Source organism: Cyprinus carpio, chromosome A9 (assembly GCF_018340385.1).
Source record: "Cyprinus carpio isolate SPL01 chromosome A9, ASM1834038v1, whole genome shotgun sequence".
Lineage (NCBI taxonomy): Eukaryota > Metazoa > Chordata > Actinopteri > Cypriniformes > Cyprinidae > Cyprinus > Cyprinus carpio.
In genome coordinates, this window is record NC_056580.1 from 2,378,120 (window position 1) to 2,403,503 (window position 25,384).

The following is a 25,384-nucleotide window of genomic DNA, read 5'->3' on the forward strand; positions in this document are numbered from 1 at the left end:
CTTCCCACAATTCTGATCGTCTGAAAGTCTCTAAAGGCAGATTAGACTTGCTGTAACTGAAAGAGAGACCTTTTAAAGGTCCTGGAGGATGTAATGTCTGCACTAGGACAGAACTTTTTCAAATGTCAGAATAAGTTTCAAAGTCATGACTGTCCTTCCTGCTCTTCTCTGCAGGCCTGGCCAGAGGACAGTAGATGACCTGGAGATCATTTATGAGGAGCTGCTGCATATTAAAGCCTTGTCACATCTGTCCACCACTGTAAGCACACACATTTCACTAAAAGAGACAAAAATGAAAATTCTGTGCCACATAAAGGCAGAACTGCGCTTATTTTGATGTGTTAACTAACACACTTAAAGCACTCGATTATATATGATATATATAATTGTCAATATTACATTTAAAGTTAATATATTTTTAAATGCACTAACTGCAACTTCATCTGTTCAAATGTGTAATTACAAATGTATTTAAATACATGCCATACTATCTCATTAACATAGTTTGCCATAAATGCTTGTCAGTACATTCAGCAGTACTTTAACCATATTTCAAAGAGAAGAGAAGTCCTACTTAAGTGGGTCATAAAAAAGACTTTAAAGTTCAGCTAATTGCATTCAGTATCTAAAACACTAATATATCAAAATTTAATTACAAAAAGAATTCAATAAAGTCTAATAAAACACATCATTCATTTTAAAATCATCCAAAACAACATTAATAAGTTGTTAGTAACACTTCTCAAAGGTGTACTGTAATAGGTATTTTTACAAGTGTGCACTATATTCTCCAGTCAGTAGCTTTTGTGAAGAAACAGACAAAAATATAAGTCATTATTCACTGGAAAGGGTTTGACTTCCACAGTGAGATATGTGTGAGTCATTTAACACCTTTGGAGATGTAAGATTTTCAGTAAATACCAAATGTTGGTCTGTTTTTCACATTCAGACAGGTTATATGGGTTTGGAATCACATACAGGTGTATACAAAAACTTCGGGGTGAACTATTCCTGAATAACAAGCCGAGCCTGATTATGTGTATTGTTTTAAAAAAAATTATCATCTTTTTCATAATTACATGGTGATTATTTCATCACTAGAATAGACTCTGTTGTGTTTTCTCCTCAGGTGAAGAGGGAACTGGCTGGTGTTCTGATATTTGAGTCCCACGCCAAAGCAGGCACAGTGTGTAAGTGTCAAAATCATTATACCACACCAAACAGCTTTAAATGAGGGCTGGATTTCAGGATGTGATTATTGTTTGTCTAATATGAGTTTGATGTTCATTATCGATCTCTTTTGTGCCTAGTGTTTAATCAAGGGGAGGAGGGCACGTCATGGTACATCATCCTGAAGGGCTCCGTTAACGTGGTGATCTATGGAAAGGTCAGACTAATGCTCCACATTCAACAGACTAATTAAGCGTTTCATGTGTGATAATGCGGACCAGCTCTCTCTCATCACTCTCAAGCCAATTCTAGTACATGCAGACTGTGCCAGGAAAGTGTATAGTGCAGCTGGATATGTTTTCATAACTGTCTGTGCTCTCTGCTGGTTTGTCGGGCTGTTTAGATGTCATGTCTCGTTTCAGGGTGTAGTTTGCACGTTACATGAGGGAGATGACTTCGGGAAGCTGGCTCTGGTCAATGACGCACCTCGGGCAGCGTCTATCGTACTGAGAGAGGACAACTGCCACTTCCTGAGAGTGGATAAAGAAGACTTCAACAGAATCCTCAGGGTCAGGGCTCATTGTTCACAACAAAACAAATGCCCTAAACTGTAAAAAGTGCTAACCTGCAATTTTTGCCCTATAAATTTTGTTTTGTTGGTGCAATATTTTAGTTCATTCAGTAATTCTAAATAATATTTTGGAAAATAAAATAGAATAAAATAAAAATGTGCGTAATTTGGATGTTGTTAGATTTAAATTAAGTATTTTTTTTTTTAAGATATATGACAGATTTATAGTGTAATGCCATGGTACACAGATGCATACACTACCAGTTATGCTGAAATGTTTAAAATTAATTCATCGACAAATCTAAATGGTACCAGTGTTAGTAGTATGATTTATATATAATAACTTTTATTTTTAGATTTTCAGTCTCTATTTTAATATTAGTTCAAGTTTTAGTTATTTTGAAATGTTTTTTATTTTATTTTGTCATTTTTATTATTATTATTTTTAAAATAGTTTTATTTAGCTTTAATTTATTTTATTTTATTGCAGTTTTAGTTTTCATTTAAGTAATTTCAGTACTTCAACCTATTTTATTCCGGGTAGTTGCCAAATCAACATATGTATTAGTTGTAAAAAAAATAAATAAATGTAAAAACGTAAAAAGTTTTTTTTAAGTTTTAAGAAGTTTTTCCATATAGTATTTATATTCTGTTTCAGCTTTATTCACCAAAAATGATTTTAAATGTATAACAACCTGCATCTAGCTTTGGTATTTTAGTATAATTTATACTTTTATGTTTTTTTTTTTTATATATATATATTTTGACTGATTTTATTTTATATTTTCTGTTTTGACTTTAATTTTATAGTTTTAGTAATTTTGTTGTTCATTGTTTTTATGGTTTAAGTTTTAGTTTTAGCCAACGATAATAACTCTGGTACCAACATATGAATTTCGTTACAAACCTAAACTTTTAATTAAAAATAGTGTGAAGCTTATAAGCTGTAAACATTTGAACTCCTTCAGTACTGTCAAACAACTCTGTAAAACTTCCCAGGATGCATCTCACAAAGTGACTGTCCAGAATCTAGACAAAGAAGAAGCTTAAATACGAGAGTTATGATTAACATTTTATCACTACATAATTCCCTTAATTACATATTTCCCATAATTCAGTTCTTGATTGTGTACTGTTAGCCTAATGACTATTAATTATCATGTAATTGTTTTCTCTGTCTGCATGTGTGTGTGTGTGTGTGTGTGTGTGTGTGTGTGTGTGTGTGTGTGTGTGTGTGTGTGTGTGTGTGTGTGTGTGTTGTATAATGGTCTGTCCATCAGCAGCACAAGAGAATCTCTCTCCCAGCGCTCTGACAATAGAAAGCTGAGCTCAGGAAAGCAGCGTCTAAATACTGTCTAAACAAATATAGGGAGATTTAGTGAGATTTCACATTAGAGGTTTATTTGTTGCACATGATCATGCAACTGGACCAAAAACAATCAGTATTCACTGCATCACTTAGGAGGATGTATGATGAATGCAACTGATAGAAATTGGAAGAAAAAGTCTTAAAAGATACAATATTTAACATAAGTTTCAGATCTTATAGGGAAACCGGGGCTAGGTGTCACACTTCTTCCTTATTTCACAGAGTAGATTTATTTTTTACAGTCAGTTTCTGTATAAACCTTAAATTCTTGAATACAAACTACTGAACATTATTACTCAGGAAAAACAAACAGCTGATAAAATATAGCTGCGTATGTTAATGCAATGACAACATGCCTCTGTCTTCCCTATGCAACAATTAGTCAGTAAATGTATTATTTCTTATATAAATTGAAAGATTAGAACATTAATTAAAATCTCAAGTGTACTTTTTACAAGTAAAGTAAATAGTAGTCATTTCTTACAGGCCTTAGGTTGAGAACCCCTGCTTGTAACTTGAGTATTAGTCTCCCTCTACTGGTAACGATGCTGGACTACAACAGTACATTACCTAAGACCTAAGTGACATTTAACCGTAGTGATTTGGGATAAGATAAAAAGGCGGTTTGGTAGATGAATTTATGATGTACTCACTCATTATATACATTTTGCAAATTTTGAACACAGAAAAAGTTACACAGTGTTGCTTTAAGTGACGAACACCTCCATTCGATCATTCATAATTCAGCTGTATGACCTGAGCTCTCGGTTCATTGCTGTAATAGTGAGTTTAGTGTGTATTGCTGCGAAACTGCTGCCGTCCAAACACTATCACAGCAGCACTAATCCAGCATTAGCTGTGCACATCAGTGCTGTCTGTTGAGGGACCTAACCAGTCACTTCAGATCTCAGTGCATTACATTTGATTTGTCATGATTAAATCTAATTCAGTTTCATCTGTGTGTGTCTTCAGGATGTGGAGGCAAACACGGTCCGTCTGAAGGAACATGAGGAGGATGTGTTAGTTTTGGAGAAAACTAACAACAGGAGCTCCGGTTCCTCTCCTCTCAAGTAGCCTACATTTCTATTCTTCTGTCAGTTTTAACATTAAGAGCTCAAACTACATGTCAGTGCGTGAGCCCTGTGCACCTGTTCTTCAGGTACACTGTGATGTCAGGAACTCCAGAGAAGATTCTGGAACATCTTCTGGAGACACTGAAGCTGGACTCCCAGTTCACAGAGTCAGGTGCTTTGCAGTGCGTTTAGTCAGCCAGAAAAATAATATGCTGCAGGAAGTGGCTAAATGCAAGTTTTGTTCGTCACTGAGATGACACAAGCTTTCAATTAATAAACAATGCACTGTTTCCCACACTAATTGAAAACCTGTAAATATGATGGATTTTTAAAAGATTCATATAATGAACATATTTAATGTTACTGTATGCTGATCTCTAAAATGTCATCATATTCACTACTGTTTACAATTTCTTCCTTTCTTTTTCTTTTTCTTAAAAAAAAAAACTTTTATTCAGCAAAGATGCATTAAATTGTTGAATGTGACAGTGAAAACATTTATAATGTTACAAAAAAAATTCTACTGCAAATAAATGCTGTTCTTTTGAACTTTGCATTCATCAAAAACGTTTTCAACATTGATAATAATCAGAAATGTTTCTTGAGCAGCAGATCAGCAAATTCGAAGCATCATGTGACACTGAAGACTGGAACAATGATGCTGAAAAATCAGCTTTACGTCACAGAAATAAATTACATTTTAACATATATTACAATATAAAATCGTTAATTTGAATTTTAATAATATTTCACAAAATTATTACACAGTAAACATTTTAATGGAAATGTCCAGGGAAAATCAAGAGTGGCAACTCTGTACATATACATTATACAGTGTATAAATGAAACATACATAACATGCATTTACTGAAGAAGTCAATCATTTTTCTTTTTCTCTGTCTCTGTAGATCCCGCTCTGGATGACTTTTTGCTTATGCACTGTGTTTTTGTCCCAAACAGTCAGCTGTGTCCTCTGCTCATGGCCCAATATCCTTTCCAGCTCTACTGACTGATTGAAGGAATACATAACTGTATTCAACAAATGAGATGGTTACTGAACTCTCAGATTGTACTTGTGTGTGGCTTTGAAGTCCTTAGCTCTCGTTCACCTATCACGCTCAGCCGTCTCAGGGCAGTGAACAGGAGCGGGTGGAGTACGCGCTCAATAACAAGCGCAGGGTGATTCGTCTGGTCTTACAGTGGGCCGCCATCAACACAGACCACCTGCAGGAGGAGGACAGCTCGTTCAACTTCCTCCAGGTCAGCAGCTTCGGGAGCCTTCTGGTCCCGCTGTGATTTAGTGTGTGTTTCATTGTCAGTCTGAGCGTGTTGTTTGTCGCAGGAGTTTAATGAGACCGTGTGTGAAGAGTCCAGACTCATTCCAGCTCTGAAAGACCAGCTGCCTGAACTAGAGAAGATCATCAGACAGAAGTAAGAGCACAGTCTTACAGATCAGAGATTTTCAACCCTGTTTAGACATATGAAGTCATAGCCAGAAACACCTTCTTTTTAGCTTTTTGCATTTGTGTTTTTGTTGGGTATTATATTTGATAAATCCAGCTTTTGCTGCTCATATACTATGTTAAAGTGCTAATATGAAGCTGATACTCAAGATGGAAAAAACACATATGTTTTATTCAGAGGCCCTGAGAAAAAATTATGCAATTTAGTCAATTTATAAGACCAAATATTAAGATGATATTCAGATAGCTTGTATTGTAAATCATTGAGATCCTTATAACAGTATGACAAACTTACTTAAATGCATATAAATAAAAACTCATAACATTTATTCACAGCTGTGAGGAGGGCCGGCCCTCTCAGAAAAAGGTGAGGGGACAGTAAAAACAAACAGAGTTTCTGTAGTATTCTCTTCGGTGCTGAATAAGTGTCATGTGATAGTCCTTCTCTCTCATTTCAGCACAAAGTCCTGCTGCGTCAGTTCAGCACGGGGAACGACCGACTGCAGAAGAAACAGCCAATCAGAAGCACAGACGAGAGTGAGTCTGTATCCGACATTATTATTGATTTATTTATTTTGAGTGGGATCAATAATGTAAGAGAGAGATCCATCATAGAACAGAAGAATGTTTCAATGTCAGTGTTCTTTTCAAATGTGTGTGTGTGTGTGTGTGTGTGTTGTGTGTGTGTGTGTGTGTTGGTCCTCTTTAAGGTGTACTGCAGTGATCATACGTACTCCACTATCCGAGTGCCTGTCGCTGCGTCTGTCAGAGAGGTCATCGCCGCCGTTACCGATAAACTGGGGTCAGGAGATGATCTTCTGCTCATCCACCTCAACTCACACCGGACACACACACCACACACACACACACACACACACACACACACACACACACGTTTACTTAGCTATCTAAATGAGGACATTCCATAGGTGTAATGGTTTTTATACTGTACAAACTGTATATTCTATCACCCTACACCAACACTACACCTAACCCTACCCCTAACAGAAAACTTTCTGCATTTTTACCATTTAAAGAAAACTTTGTTTACTTTGTTTTTATACCAGTTTTACAAATGAAGATGTCCCCAAAGGGAGGTTTTTGGAGATTTTGTCAGGTTTAGCTCACTTTTTGGTGCAAATTTGTCCCCAAAATATGGTTAAGTAGGCACACACACACATTAATCTTTATGACCACACACACACTCTCAATTAATTGCTATTTTCCATTTCTTATCGCTGTATTGACAGCCATTTCCTATTATTAATTCAATGTTGATTGATTAAAATCACATTTATTAAATACATTTCTGCAGAACTTACTTATACACTGCATCTCAGTGCTTCTCCTCTACCAGGCCCCGTCCACACGGAGACACGTTTCTGTGTATACGCACAAATTTTTAACCCAGTGCTGCTGCTCCCTGAGACAGATACTCTAATCTCACTCCAGTTACATCTGCTACACTGTGACCTTGTGCTGACACACTGCACACACATCACTCCAGTTACATCTGCTACACTGTGACCTTGTGCTGACACACTGCACACACACACACACACACACACACACACACACACACACACACACACACACACACACACACACACACACACACACACACGGACACACGGACACACACGAACACACACGCACACGCACACACACACGCACACGCACACACACACACACACGCACACACACACACACACAAACACACACACACACACACACACACACACACACACACACACACACACACATACACAAACACAAAAAAAATTATATTTTAGCACACACACACACACACAAACACACAAAAAAAAAACACACACACACAAACACACACACACACACACACACACACACACACACACACACACACACACACACACACACACACACACACACACACACACACACACACACACACACACACACACACACACAAACACACACACACACACAATTGTATATTGTATATTAGAACACACACACACACACACACACACACACACACACACACACACACACACACACACACACACACACACACACACACCACACACACACACACAACACACACACACACACACACACACACAACACACACACACACACACACACACACACACACACACACACACACACACACACACACACACACACACACACACACACACACACACACACACATGGACACACACACACACACACACACACACACACACAAACACATGGAGACACACACACACACACACTCGCGCACACACACAAACACACACACACACACACACACACACACACACACACACACACACACACACACACACAAACACATGGACACACCCACACCACAAAAATGATTATTAAGTAATATGCCAACGATTTACAAATCTGTCATAAGTTATCTTAAAAAAATAGCAAATCATGAGATAATCAAATAGATACTTAGTAGATGGTTAATAAGTTACTAGTTAATATATTATTAATCACTTGTAAATCATTGACATGTCAACATTGTACTATTATCTCACAGCGTTAAAATACTCCAGGTGTGTCAGAGAAGACATCTGTCTAACCCTCAGCAGTCAGCACTTACACTGCAGTACACACTACAGAGTATTCAGAGTATGTTTTGTAAATGCATGAATACATCATTTACAAAGCTTTCTGCATCCCCTATTCTAAAGTGTAAACTACTCATCAGTTGTAAATCTTATGTTTTGCTTTTTGACGTCAATATTGCATAAAGTACTTTGAGAAGCAGCTGATAACTGACGTCTTTAAAAGCAGTAATTCTGATGACTTTGTGTTTGTGTTTCTCAGATAAAGAGCTTCTAAAGCCATCAGATGTGTCCATCTTCTCATCACTGAGTATTAATGGCCGTCTGTTTGTCTGCCCGAGGGACCAGATCGACTCTTTGGTGTGTAAGAGCCCCCGGAGACTGCATTTAAAACACACAGGACCAAACATATATTCACTGACTGGCTGATTAACTGATCGAGCGATTGTCTTGTGCATGTAGACCCCGCTGCCGGAGCAGGAAGGTCCGTCTGCAGGCTCCATGTCCACGTTTGAGCTCATGAGCTCTAAAGATCTGGCTCATCAGATGACTCTCTATGACTGGGAGCTCTTCGACTGCGTTCATGAGGTACACACAGTTCTGCTTCTGTCATTCTGTCTTAAAATGACTCTCATTTAAAGGGTTAGTTCACCCAAAAATGAAAATTTAGTCATTAATCACTTACCCCCATGTCGTTCCAAACCCACAAGACTAATTCATCTTCAAAACACAAGTTAAGATATTTTGAATGAAACCTGAGGAATATCTGTTCATCGATTCTGTCCAAAATTTCTAAAAGTTCATGAAGACATTGTAAAAGTAATCCATATGAATAAAGCAGTTTGATCCCAGTTTAAAGAGACACAATCACTTTATACACTTTATACTTTAAACAGATTTAATTTAGCCTCTTTTTTTAAATATAAACATTGATCAAGGCTCATACATACTCTTGTGAAAAATAAGTGTGCTTAATTTCATTCAATGTGCACATATTGTGTACAACAACCTCAAACAGTATTCAGATCTAATCTCTTAAAAACTGAACTTTCAGATAATATAATATTAATGAAATAAAAGGCCACTTATGTATACTCAAATAGCGCACACTTCCAAGAACACACTTAAATACAATCAGTAATAAAAAATTAAAAGTGCACTTTGTAATAATCTCAAATTAAAAGTTTTACTTTTAAATACATCTTAATGTTTTTTTTTTATTTTAACTGGTAGTGTGCTATTCAGTATTAAATGTAAAGGTATTATTGTATATTTAAATACATGATATATATATATTGAATAAAATAAATCCATTAAATACATGACAAGTTGCAATAGAAATGACATAATATACAAACAAAATATATTTTAGTTTACCGTAAAGCTTGTCATTGTGCATTCAACAGTACACTTTAACCATATTTCAAAGAGACAATAGAGGTGCTTATGAAATTGATTATGAAATTGCATATAAAAAAGTACTAATTATATATATATATTTTTGAATATAAAATGTACTTTCAGCTAATAGCATTTAATATGAATTAAATTATAATTTAATTGCCGTACATTATATATGCATACAATACATTTTGATTTAAATGCACTCAATTAATTGTCTGAAAACATTAAATTCAAAGCACACTTAAGTATATTATTTTAAAGTATATTAATTCTGCAATAAGTACTCTTTTTAAAAGTATGATAATGTGTCCCTCTGTTTCACAGGAGTTCTAAAAGAATCTGTATTAGTATGTGTGTATTTAATTAATCACCATTTCCAGTAGAGTTATAGTAAGTGTCTGTGTATTTGTGTTTTAGCATGAGCTGATCTACCACACGTTTGGCCGTCAGCACTTCAAGAAGACCACGGCTAATCTGGATCTGTTCCTGCGGCGCTTTAATGAGGTTCAGCTGTGGGTGGTCACAGAGGTTTGTTTGTGTCCCACGCTCAGCAAACGCGTCCAGCTGCTCAAGAAGTTCATCAAGATCGCTGCGCAGTGAGTCTTTACTCATGTGTATGTGTGTGTTAATGATATTAATGTACTGTATGTGCACATCTCCTCCCTTGTGAAAAAAAGTACACTTTTAAGTGTTTTTTACAGAAATAATACTGTAAAATAATATACTTGAGTGCAAACTGAATGTAATGATTTTGGACGTCTAATTGCATGTTAATTACAACTAGATAAAAAAGTGGTTACACTTTATTTTAAGGTGTCCTTGTTGCAGTGTAATTATGCATTTAAGTACTGAGTAATATTAATTAAAGGGTTACTCCATCCCAGAATGAAAATTTTGTCATTAATCACTTACCCCCATGTCGTTGCAAACCTGTAAAAGCTTCATTCATCTTCGGAACACAATTTAAGATATTTTGGATGAAAACCGGGAGGCTTGTGACTGTCCCATAGACTGACAAGTTAATAACAGTGTCAAGGTCCAGGAAAGTATGAAAAGAATACTTCATCTGTCATCAGTGATTCAACCGTAACGTTATGAAGCGACGAGAATACTTTACAAACACTAACAAAACAAACAAAAAAAAAACGACTTTATTCAACAATTCCTCTCCTCTGTGTCTCTCCAAACCAGCGTAGCGCCATTTTGACAAATCTGAGCAGTGTCAGATTCTGTGTCTTTTGTGTCAGCCGCGCCACAAGGATACATTATTTACGTGTATTTATGCTTTGGTTTGAAAGCAAACAGCGCATCGACGCAGCGCAGCTGACACAGAAGAGTGTACGCTGCCTGCGTATTGCTCAGATTTGCCAAAATGGTGCTACGCTGGTTTGGAGAGACACAGAGGAGAGGAATTGTTGAATGAAGTCGTTATTTTTGTTTTTTTCATGTACAAAAAGTATTCTCGTCACTTCATAATGTTACGGTTGAATCACTGATGGCAGATGGACTATTCTGATGAAGTCTTTCATACTTTTATGGACCTTTACACTGTTATTTATTTGGCAGTCTATGGGACAGTCACAAGCCTCCCGGTTTTCATCCAAAATATCTTAAATTGTGTTCCGAAGAAGAACAAATCTTTTACAGGTTTGGAACAACATGGGGGTAAGTGATTAATGACAAAATTTTCATTTTGGGGTGGAGTATACCTTAAACTACATGTACTTACTATGTGGTTAGGGTTACTTGCATGTAATTATGCATAAGTAATTGTTATTATAATAGTAAGTGCATGCAGATAGATAGACAGATAGACAGATAGATAGATAGATAGATAGATAGATAGATAGATAGATAGATAGATGTGTATCATAGTAAAGATTGTGTGATGTGTGTGAATCAGTACAGAGTCTGCTCTACTCTAAATGGTGTGTGTTCACTTTTTTAAGCTGTAAAGAGTTTAGGAATTTGAACTCATTCTTTGCCATTATCATGGGTCTGGGAAACCCGGCGGTCTGTCGGCTCAGTCAGACATGGGAGGTGAGCATCAACACACACACACACACACACACACACACACACACACACACACACACACACACACACACTTGGTGCCATGTTTAACGCTGATTCTCTGATGTGCTTTCTCACAGAAGCTGCCCAGCAAGTTCAAGAAGTCTTATGGAGAGTTTGAAAACCTGATGGTGAGTTCAACATGGTACTGTAGTTCATCTGCTAGTGACCTAAACGTGTCACCTGACATCAAAGCTGCTTAAAGAGGATTTCATTTCTCATTGCAGGATCCCTCCAGGAATCACCGAGCGTATCGACTTACGATGGCTAAGTTAGAGCCGCCTATCATTCCCTTCATGCCTTTATTAATTAAAGGTGAGCTTTACACTGCAATCACACACACACACACACCCACACACACACACACACACACACACACACACACACACACCAGTCAACATGGTTGTGGCATTTTAGCAAAGTCAGCAAAACAGAAAATGTCATAAATAGAAATATGGGAATTCCTCCTGTATACTGTGTATTTCAAATTAAAAGTTGAAGACATAGAGGCACCCAATATATTTGTCCACAAAAATGTTTAATGAATTAGTACAATGTGTGGCACAGCTTTATTAGAAGCATTCTCCAAGCTTTTAATTATTTTTAAATTAATTAATAAAATATGTGTTTTATTAATTAAGTGTGACACATCTATATGGTCCTATTAGTAGCATTTTCCACATTTTTAACTCATTTCTTTTTTTTTTCATAAATGCATTCATTAATAAAAACGTGTTTTATTAATTTATTGTTAAATTTTATTTGTGGTCAAAATGTAAATTTAATTTCAAATAATGCTATAATGACTGTAAATATTTTTTTTTGAAAATGTAATTTTGTTAGGTTTATTTGAATAATTATTCAAATAAATGTTTATAAATAATACCCCTATATGTAATAAAATATTATGTATAATAAATATTGTCTCTATTTAAATATGTATGTTAATTTAAGACAACAGTGATTCATCATCGTCATCATAACAATAATTATTATAAAATGTCATATTGAGTATACAACAAAATTAGACACAATAAATTCAATAGCACAGTTATACTTTTACCATACTGTACATTTGGATATTTATTCACACATAATAATTCACACACGCAGTACATTATGTGTGCAATCAAAACAATGAGAAACTAATAACAGGTTACAGTAACTGCAATATTCTGATGAAGTCAAGCGTCAAAATACTCATTTAACGGAAACCACAAAACGTTGTGAAGAACTGTTCAGTCTTATAATACAAAAAAAGGTTATTAGTGCTTATTACACGGCGCTGTGGAATACTTGATTCTGATTGGTCAATCTTTGCATTTCAGACATGACTTTCACGCATGAAGGTAACAAGACGTTTACTGACAGACTGGTGAACTTTGAGAAAATGGTACGTTTGTGTGGGATCTTTCTCACCGTCTCTGAGATGGTCTTAAATTAGATTTGTTCAATGTTTCCTGTGTGTTTTCCAGAGAATGATTGCGAGCACAGTCAGAATCATGAGATACTGCCGGAGTCAGCCGTTCAGTAAGACAACAGTAGAAACTTAACATCAGAATCATGTCTGAGTTCATCTGATTCAGCAAAGCTCTCTCGATTTCATCACTGTAGATCAAGAAGCACCGCAGGCGACTGGTAAAAGCCATCAGGACGTGCGGAGCTACGTGCGTCACATCAGCGTGATTGATAACCAGCGTACCCTGTCCCAGCTGTCCCACAGACTGGAGCCGCGCCGGACCTGATGAGTGCCGCTGCACCTCTGCCAGTCGATAAGCTCGAGCTGTCCGTGAACAGAAGCCTTCCTCCGCTGCAGCTGATGCACACACAAGGGCTTTCCCTTTCTTTGGCTGCTGGTCTGAAAGCGTGGCTTCATTTCAGTGCAGACCTCTGTTTATCACCTTCCTATATTCTGCCACGGATGAGGTGTTCCCCTCTCTTTCGGGTTTTGTTTGCAACAGTTGGACACCATGGTGTTGTAGAGTTTGTAATCATGAGCTTATTGAAAAGTTTCTTTCAAAGAGTTTGTCCTGTGGGAGCTTTTGGAGAATTTTTTTTTTTTTTTCATCATTCGAAGGACATTCTGAGCTTGTTGAGTTTATGTTGATCTTAAAAATGCAGTTCAAAAATTTGGGGTCATATTTTTTTTTTTTTATTTTTACATCAATAACAACAAAAAAAAAAAAAAAACTTAAAAACCATCAAATCTTATAATAAAAAAACAAAGAAAAAAAAAAAAAAAATTACCGCATTGACAACAAAAACATCAAATAATCCTAAAAAATATATATCACGGTTTCCACAAAATATTATCAATAAAATATATATATATTATTATTATTATTATTATTATTATTATTATTGATAATATTTTGTGGAAAATATATATTATATATATATTATGTTATAATGTTTCTACTGTATTTTTTGATCAAATAATTGCAGCTTTGGAGAGTTCTTACAAAAACATTTAATATTATAATATTACCAACCCCAAACTTTTGAGTGTTAGTGTATATCAATCATCTAAAAACATTTAGAATTTCATTTCTACATTTTTTTTAAATGTAAATTTTATTAAGATATTTATATCATCTCATGCATGAAGAAAAAAAAAACTGAAATGGTGAAATGATGAAATATGACCACATTTCAAAAGCCTGGTGGCTTGTCTGCAAACTTTATACCTCTGTGTGTATTGTGTAAATAAAACTGTCATAAGACGACACATTACAGACATGCCATGTCTTTTTATATTTTTTTTATTCATAATTATGTATTGCTTTCAGTTAATTTAGCTTACAGCACAAGAAGAGATTCTCTTTAGTAAGCAGGTCACAAAAACTGTTATCACATGTTCAGAATATAACTGATACATCTCCATCGTATCTTGATCCCATTTTCATAATAGATTCAAACTGATTTTAATATATGATTATATGTTAAAATAAATAACTTAAATAACTGTAAATACATATTTAAAAATAGGGTTTCTTTTTATTTTATTCAAATGAATACATATTTATAAATTCTATTATGTGTAATTGATATTTTATATTTAACTTTGAAAACAGTGACCATAATAAATCTGTTTTAAAACGCTAATTATTATATATTTTTAAAACGCTATTTATTATATTATAAGAAGTCTTGAATCGCATCCTAAAAGGTGTGCAGGATCACTCGCTACAGTCGCGCCGGTGTGTTGTGTCCGCCGGGTGTCGCTGTTTCTCTCCGGGTCTGCTGCGTCACTGCGCCCAGCGCTGATGTCGACGGCTCTGATCAGGAAGAAGTTGTTACACGTGAAGTCACCGAAGTGACCGGACGCTGGAAATATCAGCCCGAGTCACAAGTAGAAGCAAGATCTTCCCGGGAAGACTGACAGCAGAGTACAGGAGTGCGGGTAAGTGTGTGTGTGTGTGTGTGTGTGTGTGTGTGTGTGTGTGTGTGTGTGTGTGTGTGTGTGTGTGTGTGTGTGTGTGTGTGTGTGTGTGTGTCTGGGATGACAGTGGGATGTGGATCAGGAAGCTGTAGGGGTCTGTCTGCAGGGCAGGGAGAGTTTCTGATGAAATACTCCGGAAATTATCACTTATTATTAATAAGGAACAATGATACAGTTGTAAGCATGCTTTTCTTTTAAGAGCCAGGTGTAGCGTAATATAGAAAAGAGTTAATATAGCTGTTCATATAACTTTTAGTGTTTGCAGCAGTTCTAGTCTGTTGTATCATTTACAGAACTAGAATGGTATCATGTGCAGTGATGTATCAGATGGTACTCTGATATTCTTCATGTTTTACGTCAAGGTTCTTCTGTGTGTTCTTACATGGTAGTTATAATGTAATAATGCGTTTATGATTTGTAAGAAAGGGAATAGCCTTCCTACATCACTTTATATAGTTTCAGTAAATTAAAGATGAGGTTTAGTTGATGAATTGTATTGAAATCATTCTGCTGTCCGCTGCATTGCTCCAGATTTCGACATTTATGTGATGAAAGTCTATAATCGCTGATGGCGTCATTGATGAACAAACAAGCCTGAACACAGATACTGCTCCCATAACAGCTCATTTATCAGTTCTCTTGTCTTTGTTATATTTCTCACAGATTTGTGCTCGTTCTGAATCAGATCCAGATTAAGAAGCACTGTAAAGATTTATGCATTACAGTGAAGCTGTGGGTTTTAGTTACAAAGAAATATATGCAAGAACCTTTCAGTTTCTAAGCTGAGAAATCACAGAACAGTGTTGACCGTGCTACTGAATTACAATGCAGCGGTGAATCGTGCATTCTCCTGTTCAGTTTCCAGCATCCCGGGGCTATAATCACATGTGTCTTGTGGAGCGCTTTCGGAGCATGCATTTATTTGTTATTTTAACTGTGTGGAAACTGAGCGTAAATGGAGTTCAAAGATTTCTTGTCCTGTTGCGCCCTCTATAGGACCCGCGATTAGTCGACGTCCCAACCTTTTTTTAGCCACGGCACAGCTTTGATCAAAAAAAAAAAAAAAAAAAAATCCCAGGCACACCACAAGGCACTGAAATATAGCAAAATCGCACAAACGTTGCAACAAATAGCATATTTAAACTGGATGATATATTAAAATTAGTACTCACATATAATGTGAAACTTGAGCAAGGTCATAGATAATTGACATATCGTCGCTATCGTGCAGAAACCTTGTATGTCCAAGACCACTACCATTCTCAGGAAACCCTGCTGAAACAAACAACAACAAAAAAAAACAGCTATAACCAGCCAATCAGCTCAGGCTGTTCTAAGCTGTTTTTTTGTGTGTTTGTTTGTTTCAGCAGGGAACGGAAAACATTTAGGCTATTTTTTTCTTTTTTATAATTAAACACTGTCGTCTGAGTTGGAATTGTGGCTTTGTATATGATCAGACACTTGCATGTGCCATTATAATATTAATATTTGATCTGTGTTTTGCAATATATTAGCTAGGCCTACACCTAGACTCCAGATGCTAAGACTCTTCTCTGCTCTTTAAACTCACAAAAACATTAGCCTTTATAGACCGTGTTTCTATAGGGCAAAGAGAGTTCAGTTCTTTCTATCAGTTCTTTATTTACTCTTGCACTGTGAACAAGAGAGATCTGTCTCCAGACTGAGCAGCACTTCTCTCTGAATCTTATGAGGTTATGAGGCTTCACGGACAGTTTGAGGATCTGATGGCGTTAATAGGTTTCGTCAAAAGATCTTCTGAATGCTGTTCATCGGTTAAAAATTTGTAAAAACCTACAAAAAGACATAAATATGACTAGGATTGCTTTAAAATAATAATAATAATAATAACGAAATATAATAGAGATAGAAAGCTTTGATAATTTTCACGGCACGCCTGACGTTGGGAAACACTGGGCTAGTCTGTGTATGAACACACAGGCCTTCACTCACTTGTGATGAGAAAAATCCCAGTTATTCTGCCACTTTTACTTTCTGTTCCAGTGCAGAGACCATGTGCTGAGATATGATTGGAGGAAAGCCGCTGTCATCTTATTGGCTCATAATTCAGTGAGGAAATACTGTACAAGAGAGTGCAGAGAGCATGATATAAGAAAGTGTCTGGACGCTTAAGACATACTTAAAACTGCATGCATGTCATTGCATTAGATAAAAAACATCAAAGCAAATGTAATTTATTTGAAAGAAAGATGACACAATCAGACAATGTATCTATCATGTAATTCAGATTATTCATTTGAAGTATAGGTGCTCTTTTTTAAAGTATGCTAAAGTCTACTTCTTTTTTTGCTATGGGAGAAATCTCCTGCAGCTTGCATTAATATTTTGTACCTGATTCAATGACATTCCAAACAGTTTTGGAGCCACTGTATTTATAAAGATGTGGCAGTGTTACTCTGTAGGTTTATATATCCACTAGAGTCTCTTTCTCTTCTGTGAGTGTGTGTGTGGATGTAAGGCACCAGTGAGTCGTTCTGCTTCCTGCATTGCTAAATATAACATAAATCGGCCCAAACTCCGGAAGAGCCGCGGCGTCCCTCTGTGAGAGTGGAGCTCAAACCTGCTGCGCGCCCCAGCAGCCCAGCACAGCCCTCCAGAATCCATAATTACTGCACTGAAAAAACGAACAATACACCAGCAGCAATTTGCTCTGTCTTTCTCTCCTCGTTGTCTGCTTTAATGCATTTATAATTTGTGTTATAACTTTGGTTTCACAAGAGGTGCCGGCTGCTGATATGATCTACGCTAGTAGTAGTACTCTGCTGTCAGCTGATCTCAGATAAGTATGAGTGTGTGGATGAGCTCGTGTCATGTGCTCTGATTGCAGATATGAGGAATTCCCTCTAAAACATTGACAAGCGAGAGAAATATCAGCCTCATACATCTTCAGAGAGGCAGGCAGCAGGGAGGGACTGTCCGTTTGTTGATCATACGCCAAACCTTGAACCTTGTTGTTAGGAGTTCTGCTGATTTAAACAAGAGTTCACACAAAAAAGAAAATTTGCTAAAAATTTCGGCTACTCACACTTCAGGTCATGTCGAGTCCAGCAATTCATGTCTTGTGAAGCAGATGTATGTTTGTAAATAATAATAATAATAAAAGAATCCATTATTAAATGGATAGTTCACCCAAAAATAAAAATTCTGATATTAATTACTTATGGGGGTAGAAATGTTGCATTATGGATTACTTGTGGATTATCGTGATGTTTTTATCAGCTGTTTGGACTCTCATTCTGACGGCACCCATTCACTGCAGAGCATCCGTTGGTGAGCAAGTGAATCAGTGCTACATTTCTCCAAATCTGACGAAGAAACAAACTCTCTACATCTTGGATGGCCTGAGAGTGAGGACATTTTCATGTTTGGATGAACTATTCCTTTAAATATAACCTGTGTTCAACTTATCCAGCAGGACAGGCATGCGTGCTGTCACAAAAACACATAGGCCTACACACACACACCGCATTCACACATTACGTTCACACCAGCCTGTGACACTTGTGCAAACTTGTTAGAGTAAGTGAGTGGATTCTGTCTGACAGCTCACGTGTGTGTGTGTGTGTGTGTGTTTCAGAACACATCTGCTCATGTGTGTTTGTGTGTGTGTGTGTTTGTGTGTGTGTGTGTGTGTGTGTTCACTGGAGTAAAAGTGAGCAGATCTCTCAGTGGCAGATCAAATCACAACATCTGTCCTCTGAGGAGCCTCGTCGCTCGTTCTCTTCTCATCCTCTCCTCTTTTCTTCATTCTTTAGGGAGAAGCGTGTTTCGAAGTGCCATTATGCCATGGCATCTCTGGGCGCCTCCTTTGTGCAAATCAGATTCGATGACATCCTCTTCTACGAGAACTGCGGCGGCGGGAGTTTCGGGAGCGTGTATCGCGCCCGCTGGCTCTCGCAGGACAAAGAGGTGGCGGTGAAAAAGCTTCTGAAGATTGAAAAAGAGGTGGGAGTGAGAGTCGCCCCAGCTTTTATGCTCACATGCTTTAATTGTCAGTGTGATAATCATTTTAATTGCCTCTCTGTGTGACGACTCCAGTCCGAGCGGCGCGATTACGCAGAGAGTCGCGCACTCTCACTGCGGCTTTTGTGAAGGGAAATTCATAGACTATGTCTTTAAGAGAAAATTGTCACATAATTAAGTCATATTAGTTTTAGCTGAGTGCAGTGTTTGTCTTTGGGGTGAAGTGTATTTACTTTTAAGTGCTAGATTCATTGTTGTCTTTGTTCTTCACATGGTGATTTTAGAGCATAATGACTTTGGATGCATTTGGGCGAAAAAAAATTAGATTAAAATACTGCCTAAAAAGTTAGTAAAATCACACAAAAGTATGATTCACTTCATATAAGTGGAGCTCTTCCAAAAATGATTGCTAAATTTGTTCAAATCTAATATGGTCATATTTGACATTACATCAGGTGTTTATGGTTCATATAGTATGCTATAGGAGAATATGGAGGAGCAGAAAAACATAAAAAGTAAGATGAAATTCTGACAGCTTGTAATGTAACTCAATGGTCTTTATAACAGTTTACTTAGCTACATAAAATGCATATAAATATCAGTAGTTATTCTATATTTTCCAGTAATATGTCTTAGATGTCTTTAGATGATATCTAAATGCTTAGTTTTATGATCAAAGCGCTGTAGTTTTTATTCTTGGGGCTAAACATTTAATGCAGTGCGATGATGATGAGAGATGAACAAATAAACATTCCTCTCAAAAGCCTGCTGTGTCACATTCAAACATGATTTTTCTAAAAGAAAAAATTGTGTATGGATAATCAAGTAAACCTAAGTCGCTTCAGTCCAGTAGTTGTTCATTACTAACCATATAAAAGTTATTCTTACATATACTTCATAAAAAAATCAATAAAGATTTCATAGCAAGAAGACATGCGGACCACTACAATTATATTGCAAACTCTTTTACTTGTTAATAAAGTATAAACTATCAATCAGATGACAGAAGGCAAGTAGTGAATTGTGTACGACAAAGTTTTGATAATGGTGATCATTTAGAAATGTGTGTATCAAACATGACACAGTAGGCTTTAAAGGGTTAATTGTTATGCTGACTATACCATTTTTTTTTTAATGAAACATTATTGCATTCAATTAGGAAAGAACAAAGATATATTGAATAGTTCCTCGTTTTGATGTTGTTGTAATCTTTGTGTTGGCTGTATTTCCAGGCAGAGATTTTAAGTGTTCTCAGTCATCGAAACATCATCCAGTTTTATGGAGCGATTCTGGAAGCGCCCAACTATGGGATTGTTACAGGTCAGTCGAACATGACTCATCACTCTGAAACGCAGCATTTATTACACTGTTTGCAGGGCACGGCTGTAGTGATATTCCACAAACAATCTTCTGCAATTAATTCAGCTGGAAGGATTAACATACAGACTCCATGCAGACTTTGTTTGTTAGATAATTTCAGTCTTTTTAATAAAAATCATTCTTTTGTCTTTATTCTAAATACTCTACTTTAAGAAAATGAAGATTAAAGTTGGAAAATTGTGTCATTGTTGTCATTTGCATAATAAATTCTTTTGTATATCTATTCTTGATATTACATGTCAGTGTCATATCTGTCTCTATCTAATTATTTTTGCCGACTTGCAAGCAATGGGACTTCCTTCAGGAAATGCAAATTTCTCAGTTTATCTAAGGCCGGTTAAAGTTCCCTTTCGGTCCAGATCCTGCTGTGCTGAGCGAGTGTGAAGCTGCAGTGATTGTTAAAGATCATAAAGTGCTTTGTAAAGAGTCTTTGGTCTGCAGTACTGAGAGAGCGTCGAGTCTCTCTTTATGAAAAGTAAATGTAATAAGAGCAAATGAAGGTGCTGTTTATGACCAGCTCAGCTTTGTCCGTGAGGTTATTAATTTCCCCTCTGTGTGTGTGTGTGTGTGTGTGTGTGTGTGTGTCCCTGTTTGAGCCTGATTACCTGACCATTATATTATCTGATGTGTGCTCATAGTGACCTAAAGCAAAGCTAAACTTATTAATACTAAGTCATACATTAGTGGTATTTCTCTATATTTGAGTAGTTTGCATTCTTTTGGGAAAACGTTGTGTAGTGTAACATGCTTTTACTTTAATTTTTAATATAAAACAGTATTTTATTAAATAAATAATTTATAAATATTAGAGACTTGTTATAAATCAATTTGTAACAGGGCTATAATTTATATATGTGTGTATATATTGTCACTATGCAAAGAGTCAAGGAAGCCAGGAATGAGGAATTCACGAAACGAGAGTCTTTAATGATCTAAATGGGGAACACAGCACATGGAAGACGTTCAAGAACCGACAAACACAAACTGAAAGGACTAGGGCTTATAAAGACAGGATAATTGGGGAAACACAGGTGCATGGAATAACTAATTAACAGGGACATGGAACACATGTGGAGGGAAAACACAACATAATGAGAACAGGGCCGTGACATTACTACCCCTTCCCAGAAGGTGCGTCCTCGCACTGTAGGAACAACATGGGGAGGGGAGTGGGTGGGAACTAGGGAGGAGGCTCAAGAGGACGGGCCAGCAGACAAAGTCCAGAGAGGAGATGATGGAGGGAGGAGCCGGGGAGGAAGAGCTTGGAGCAGGAGGAGTCCAGCAGGACCCAGGCCACAGCTATGATGTCGACCCATGGTGGAGCCAAGGGAGGGAGGAGCCATGAAGGAGGAATGGCCGCTGACTCCAGGGGGCCGACCAACGGCAGCGGAGTAGGTGGAGGAGCCTGAGGCGGGGACGGAGAGCCAACAAGCCAGGGGGACGGCGAGGAACTGGGGGGCCAGGGTGGAGCCAAGGGCTCTGGCGGTGGGGGCGGAGATCCGCGGTGGAGCCAGAGTGACTGAGGACCAAGGTGGAGCTGGCGGGAGGAAGGAGCCCAATGGAGCTGGTAGGACGGAGTGATGAGGCGCAGCCAGAGGAGAGGGGTCCAGAGGCAATGGCAGGTCGATGCCCAACCAAGGAGGAGCCGGAGAGACGAGGGAGCCTGATGGATTGACGGATGATGGTGGAGGCGAGGGAGCTAGGAGCCGAGGTGGAGCCGCTGGGTCTATGGGCTGAGGCGGAGTCCGGACCTCAGAGGCTGGAGGCGGAGGTGAGAGATACTCCGACCCCGGTGACGCTGGAGGATGGCAGTCCCGCAGGGCTCGCACCGCACTGATGGTGGGCTGAGGGCGAGCAGAGGGGCTGCCAGACGACAGCGGTGGAGGAGGCTGAAGCGGATGGGAGGACGGGTAGTTTTGAGGAGCAGGCACTTGAGGACCGGAAGCCCCCTTAGGGCTGGACGGAGGAACCAAGGACAAAGGAGGGCTGGACAGGAACAGCGGAGACGACGGAGAGGAGAGGGGACAGTTTGATCTCCCTCTTAGATCCCCTCCCAGTTTTGGCACCAACACTGGTCCATACCCTGCTCACTCTCAACCGTGATGCAGGGGGTGGAGCTCCTCTCCGCTCTACACCGTCCGCGGCTTTCTCCATTGTGGTGGGCTCTGTAGCTGGCTCTCGCACCTGGTCTGACAGCTTGGGCACTCCGTCCAGGGCGATCCTACACTCAGTCGCTCAGTATTACGCTGGCTCGCAGATAGCGGCGGGAATTGGCTCCCTGTCATCGGTGGGCTCGGGCTTAAGCTCCACACAGCGGGCTGGGCTCTGGGTCGGGAGTGGCACTGGCAATTAAATCCATTTCTCACCAGTGTCCACTCCACAAAGGCGGTGAATGGAGGGGAAACATGCAATAAACTGTTTCAGTCGGTTCTTCTGTCACACTATGCAAGGAGTCAAGGAAGCCAGGAACGAGGAGACGAGGAATTCACGAAACGAGAGTCTTTAATAATCCAAATGGGGAGCACAGAGCACATGGCAGACGCACATGGAAGAACCGACAAACACAAACTGAAAGGACTAGGGCTTATAAAGACAGGATAATAGGGGAAACACAGGTGCATGGAATAACTAATTAACAGGGACATGGAACACATGTGGAGGGAAAACACAACATAATGAGAACAGGGGTGTGACATTCTGTGGCATTTTAATTGACATTCTGTGTATGTGTGTGTTTGTGTTATGGTAGAGTACGCCAGCGGTGGATCTCTGTTCGACTATCTGTCCAGTGCCGAGAGTGAAGACATCAGTATGAAGCAGATTATGACCTGGGCAATGGACATCGCTAAAGGTATTATACACACTCTCACACACTTAAATCAAGAGAAAAAAAATAATAAAAAGGAAAAGAGATTAAATGCACAACAAAACACACTTGCACTGGAAGTCTAGCAGAAATGCTTATACTGTTTTATACTGGACTAGGGATGTGCCCCACCTCTGACATTTGCCTTCACATACTCGAGTGAAATAGGTTGCCTTGTTTGGGTTAAAATTACACACGGCAATATGACACTGGTGTGATATAAACAGTGACCAATCTTGTCTGTGCAAAGTTATATCTGATCTTTCAAATCTGCAAGTAAGGGACCCGTTTGCTTTCAATCTGTATACATAAATCACTGTTTACATGGAGCAAACAACACCAGACAAAAACTGAAAGCATGATGTTTAACCACATGTTTGTCTGCCTAGAAAAGGACATTATAGAAGCACACTGACAAGAACAAAAGCTTGACATTTCAGCGTTTAAACATGCCTGTAAGCACACTACTGTAAACACATCTCCTGTGTGTTTCTAAAAACTGAGAAGCAGGAGAAGCAACATATGTTCCATTCCTTCAGTAAAATAATCACTATTTCAAAATCAAACTCTCAGTTTGTGTTTCCTCTCATAGGCATGCATTATCTGCACGCCGAGGCCCCGTTTACGGTCATTCACAGAGACCTCAAGTCCCGAAATGGTATAACAGTTCTCTCTAAATATTTGCTGCTATATTTTCTGTGTCCTGACCACCTCTGTGTGTTTTCATTCCAGTTGTGTTGACGGCAGATGCAGTACCCAAGGTACATGATGACTGTCTGTTCATACACACAGAACCAAGCTTTATTAGTTAAAGATGAAAAATCAACCCTTGTTGCACAATCTGCTCATTAATTGTGCTCTCCATGTCCTCAGATCTGTGATTTCGGGGCGTCCAAGTTTCATTCCCACACCACCCACATGTCTCTGGTGGGCACGTTTCCCTGGATGGCCCCTGAAGTCATCCAGAGCCTCCCTGTGTCTGAGACCTGTGACACGTACTCGTACGGAGTGGTGAGTGCGCGAGCGTCAAAAACGTGAAACAACCGTCTCATTTATATACTGTATTTCAAGTGAAGCTCTTGGTTTTTCATTTACACCTGTTTTTTATTGTTGTAGTTGTTTAAATAGTATTTTTGCTTGACACCAGTGTTGATGTGACCTTTTAATTTTATTATTATCATTAATATTATTATTAGATAGTCCATATTACATAAAATCTGATGCATATTTGAATAAAATCTCGATAAACATTAAGGACTTTCAAAGTTGTCTTTGCTTATTTAATGAACTAAATGAAACATTGGCTAACAACACGTTTTTAGTTTTATCTTAAGTGATAATATATAATTTAGCCTTTTTATGGTTGTAAAAGGTGTAAAAAGGCAAAAAATATTACATTGTCCTACTGTACATTAAAGGCTTATGGCTATAAATATGATTTACGGTCTTTACAATAAATTACCCTTTTTTTGAGAATGTTTTTTTTAATTTTTTTTTTTTTAGAAAAATTATGTTTGGATTAATATTACATAAAAAAATATCAATATAATTTGAGAAAAACTAATAAATTTAGCTTCACATTTATTTATTTTTTTGGGTCCAAACTGTAATTTTTTTCAGTGTGGCTGCACTGTGTAGTCAGTTGTTTGATGCACTGAGTCTCTCTTGATCATACAGCTGTGAATATTAAGTGGGTTTCTTTCAGGTCCTGTGGGAGATGCTGACTCGTGAAGTTCCCTTCAAAGGTCTGGAGGGGCTGCAGGTGGCCTGGCTGGTGGTGGAGAAGAACGAGGTGAAGGCCGTGTGACTGAGGAAGTGTCTTCAGCAGCTCAGACTCTGATTATTTATGACATGTTTCATGTGTGTTTTGCAGAGGCTGACGATTCCCAGTAGCTGCCCGGCCAGTTTTGCCTGTCTGATGAGAAGCTGCTGGGTGACGGAACCGAAAGTAAGACAACAAATACATGTTTAACTTGATGTGTAAATGAGGTCATGTCACAGATT

At 38.1% G+C, this 25,384-nt stretch overlaps 2 protein-coding genes across 3 annotated transcripts in view; both read left to right on the forward strand.

Moving 5' to 3' along the window:
- Window positions 1-13,853, forward strand: part of LOC109105477 (rap guanine nucleotide exchange factor 4-like) — a 55,997-nt gene extending 42,144 nt beyond the window's left edge. Inside the window, exons 11-31 of the mRNA XM_042763161.1 lie at window positions 175-259; window positions 1,130-1,190; window positions 1,311-1,387; window positions 1,593-1,739; window positions 4,083-4,180; window positions 4,270-4,355; window positions 5,092-5,170; window positions 5,293-5,443; window positions 5,526-5,614; window positions 5,983-6,013; window positions 6,105-6,183; window positions 6,346-6,486; window positions 8,470-8,573; window positions 8,676-8,801; window positions 10,035-10,213; window positions 11,567-11,657; window positions 11,771-11,821; window positions 11,918-12,005; window positions 13,019-13,083; window positions 13,166-13,220; window positions 13,305-13,853. Coding sequence (XP_042619095.1) covers window positions 175-259; window positions 1,130-1,190; window positions 1,311-1,387; window positions 1,593-1,739; window positions 4,083-4,180; window positions 4,270-4,355; window positions 5,092-5,170; window positions 5,293-5,443; window positions 5,526-5,614; window positions 5,983-6,013; window positions 6,105-6,183; window positions 6,346-6,486; window positions 8,470-8,573; window positions 8,676-8,801; window positions 10,035-10,213; window positions 11,567-11,657; window positions 11,771-11,821; window positions 11,918-12,005; window positions 13,019-13,083; window positions 13,166-13,220; window positions 13,305-13,435 — 2,014 coding nt within the window. The 3' untranslated portion in view covers window positions 13,436-13,853. The remainder of the gene's footprint in view (window positions 1-174; window positions 260-1,129; window positions 1,191-1,310; window positions 1,388-1,592; window positions 1,740-4,082; window positions 4,181-4,269; window positions 4,356-5,091; window positions 5,171-5,292; window positions 5,444-5,525; window positions 5,615-5,982; window positions 6,014-6,104; window positions 6,184-6,345; window positions 6,487-8,469; window positions 8,574-8,675; window positions 8,802-10,034; window positions 10,214-11,566; window positions 11,658-11,770; window positions 11,822-11,917; window positions 12,006-13,018; window positions 13,084-13,165; window positions 13,221-13,304) is intronic.
- A 1,088-nt stretch (window positions 13,854-14,941) lies between these two features.
- The window catches only part of LOC109105479 (mitogen-activated protein kinase kinase kinase 20-like), a 28,435-nt gene continuing 17,992 nt past the window's right edge, over window positions 14,942-25,384 (forward strand). For both annotated transcript variants that reach the window (XM_042763162.1, XM_042763163.1), the window contains exons 1-9: window positions 14,942-15,093; window positions 18,927-19,116; window positions 20,367-20,454; window positions 23,264-23,365; window positions 23,973-24,038; window positions 24,113-24,141; window positions 24,254-24,391; window positions 25,086-25,172; window positions 25,254-25,328. In XM_042763162.1, coding sequence (XP_042619096.1) covers window positions 18,958-19,116; window positions 20,367-20,454; window positions 23,264-23,365; window positions 23,973-24,038; window positions 24,113-24,141; window positions 24,254-24,391; window positions 25,086-25,172; window positions 25,254-25,328 — 744 coding nt within the window. In that variant the 5' untranslated portion in view covers window positions 14,942-15,093; window positions 18,927-18,957. The remainder of the gene's footprint in view (window positions 15,094-18,926; window positions 19,117-20,366; window positions 20,455-23,263; window positions 23,366-23,972; window positions 24,039-24,112; window positions 24,142-24,253; window positions 24,392-25,085; window positions 25,173-25,253; window positions 25,329-25,384) is intronic.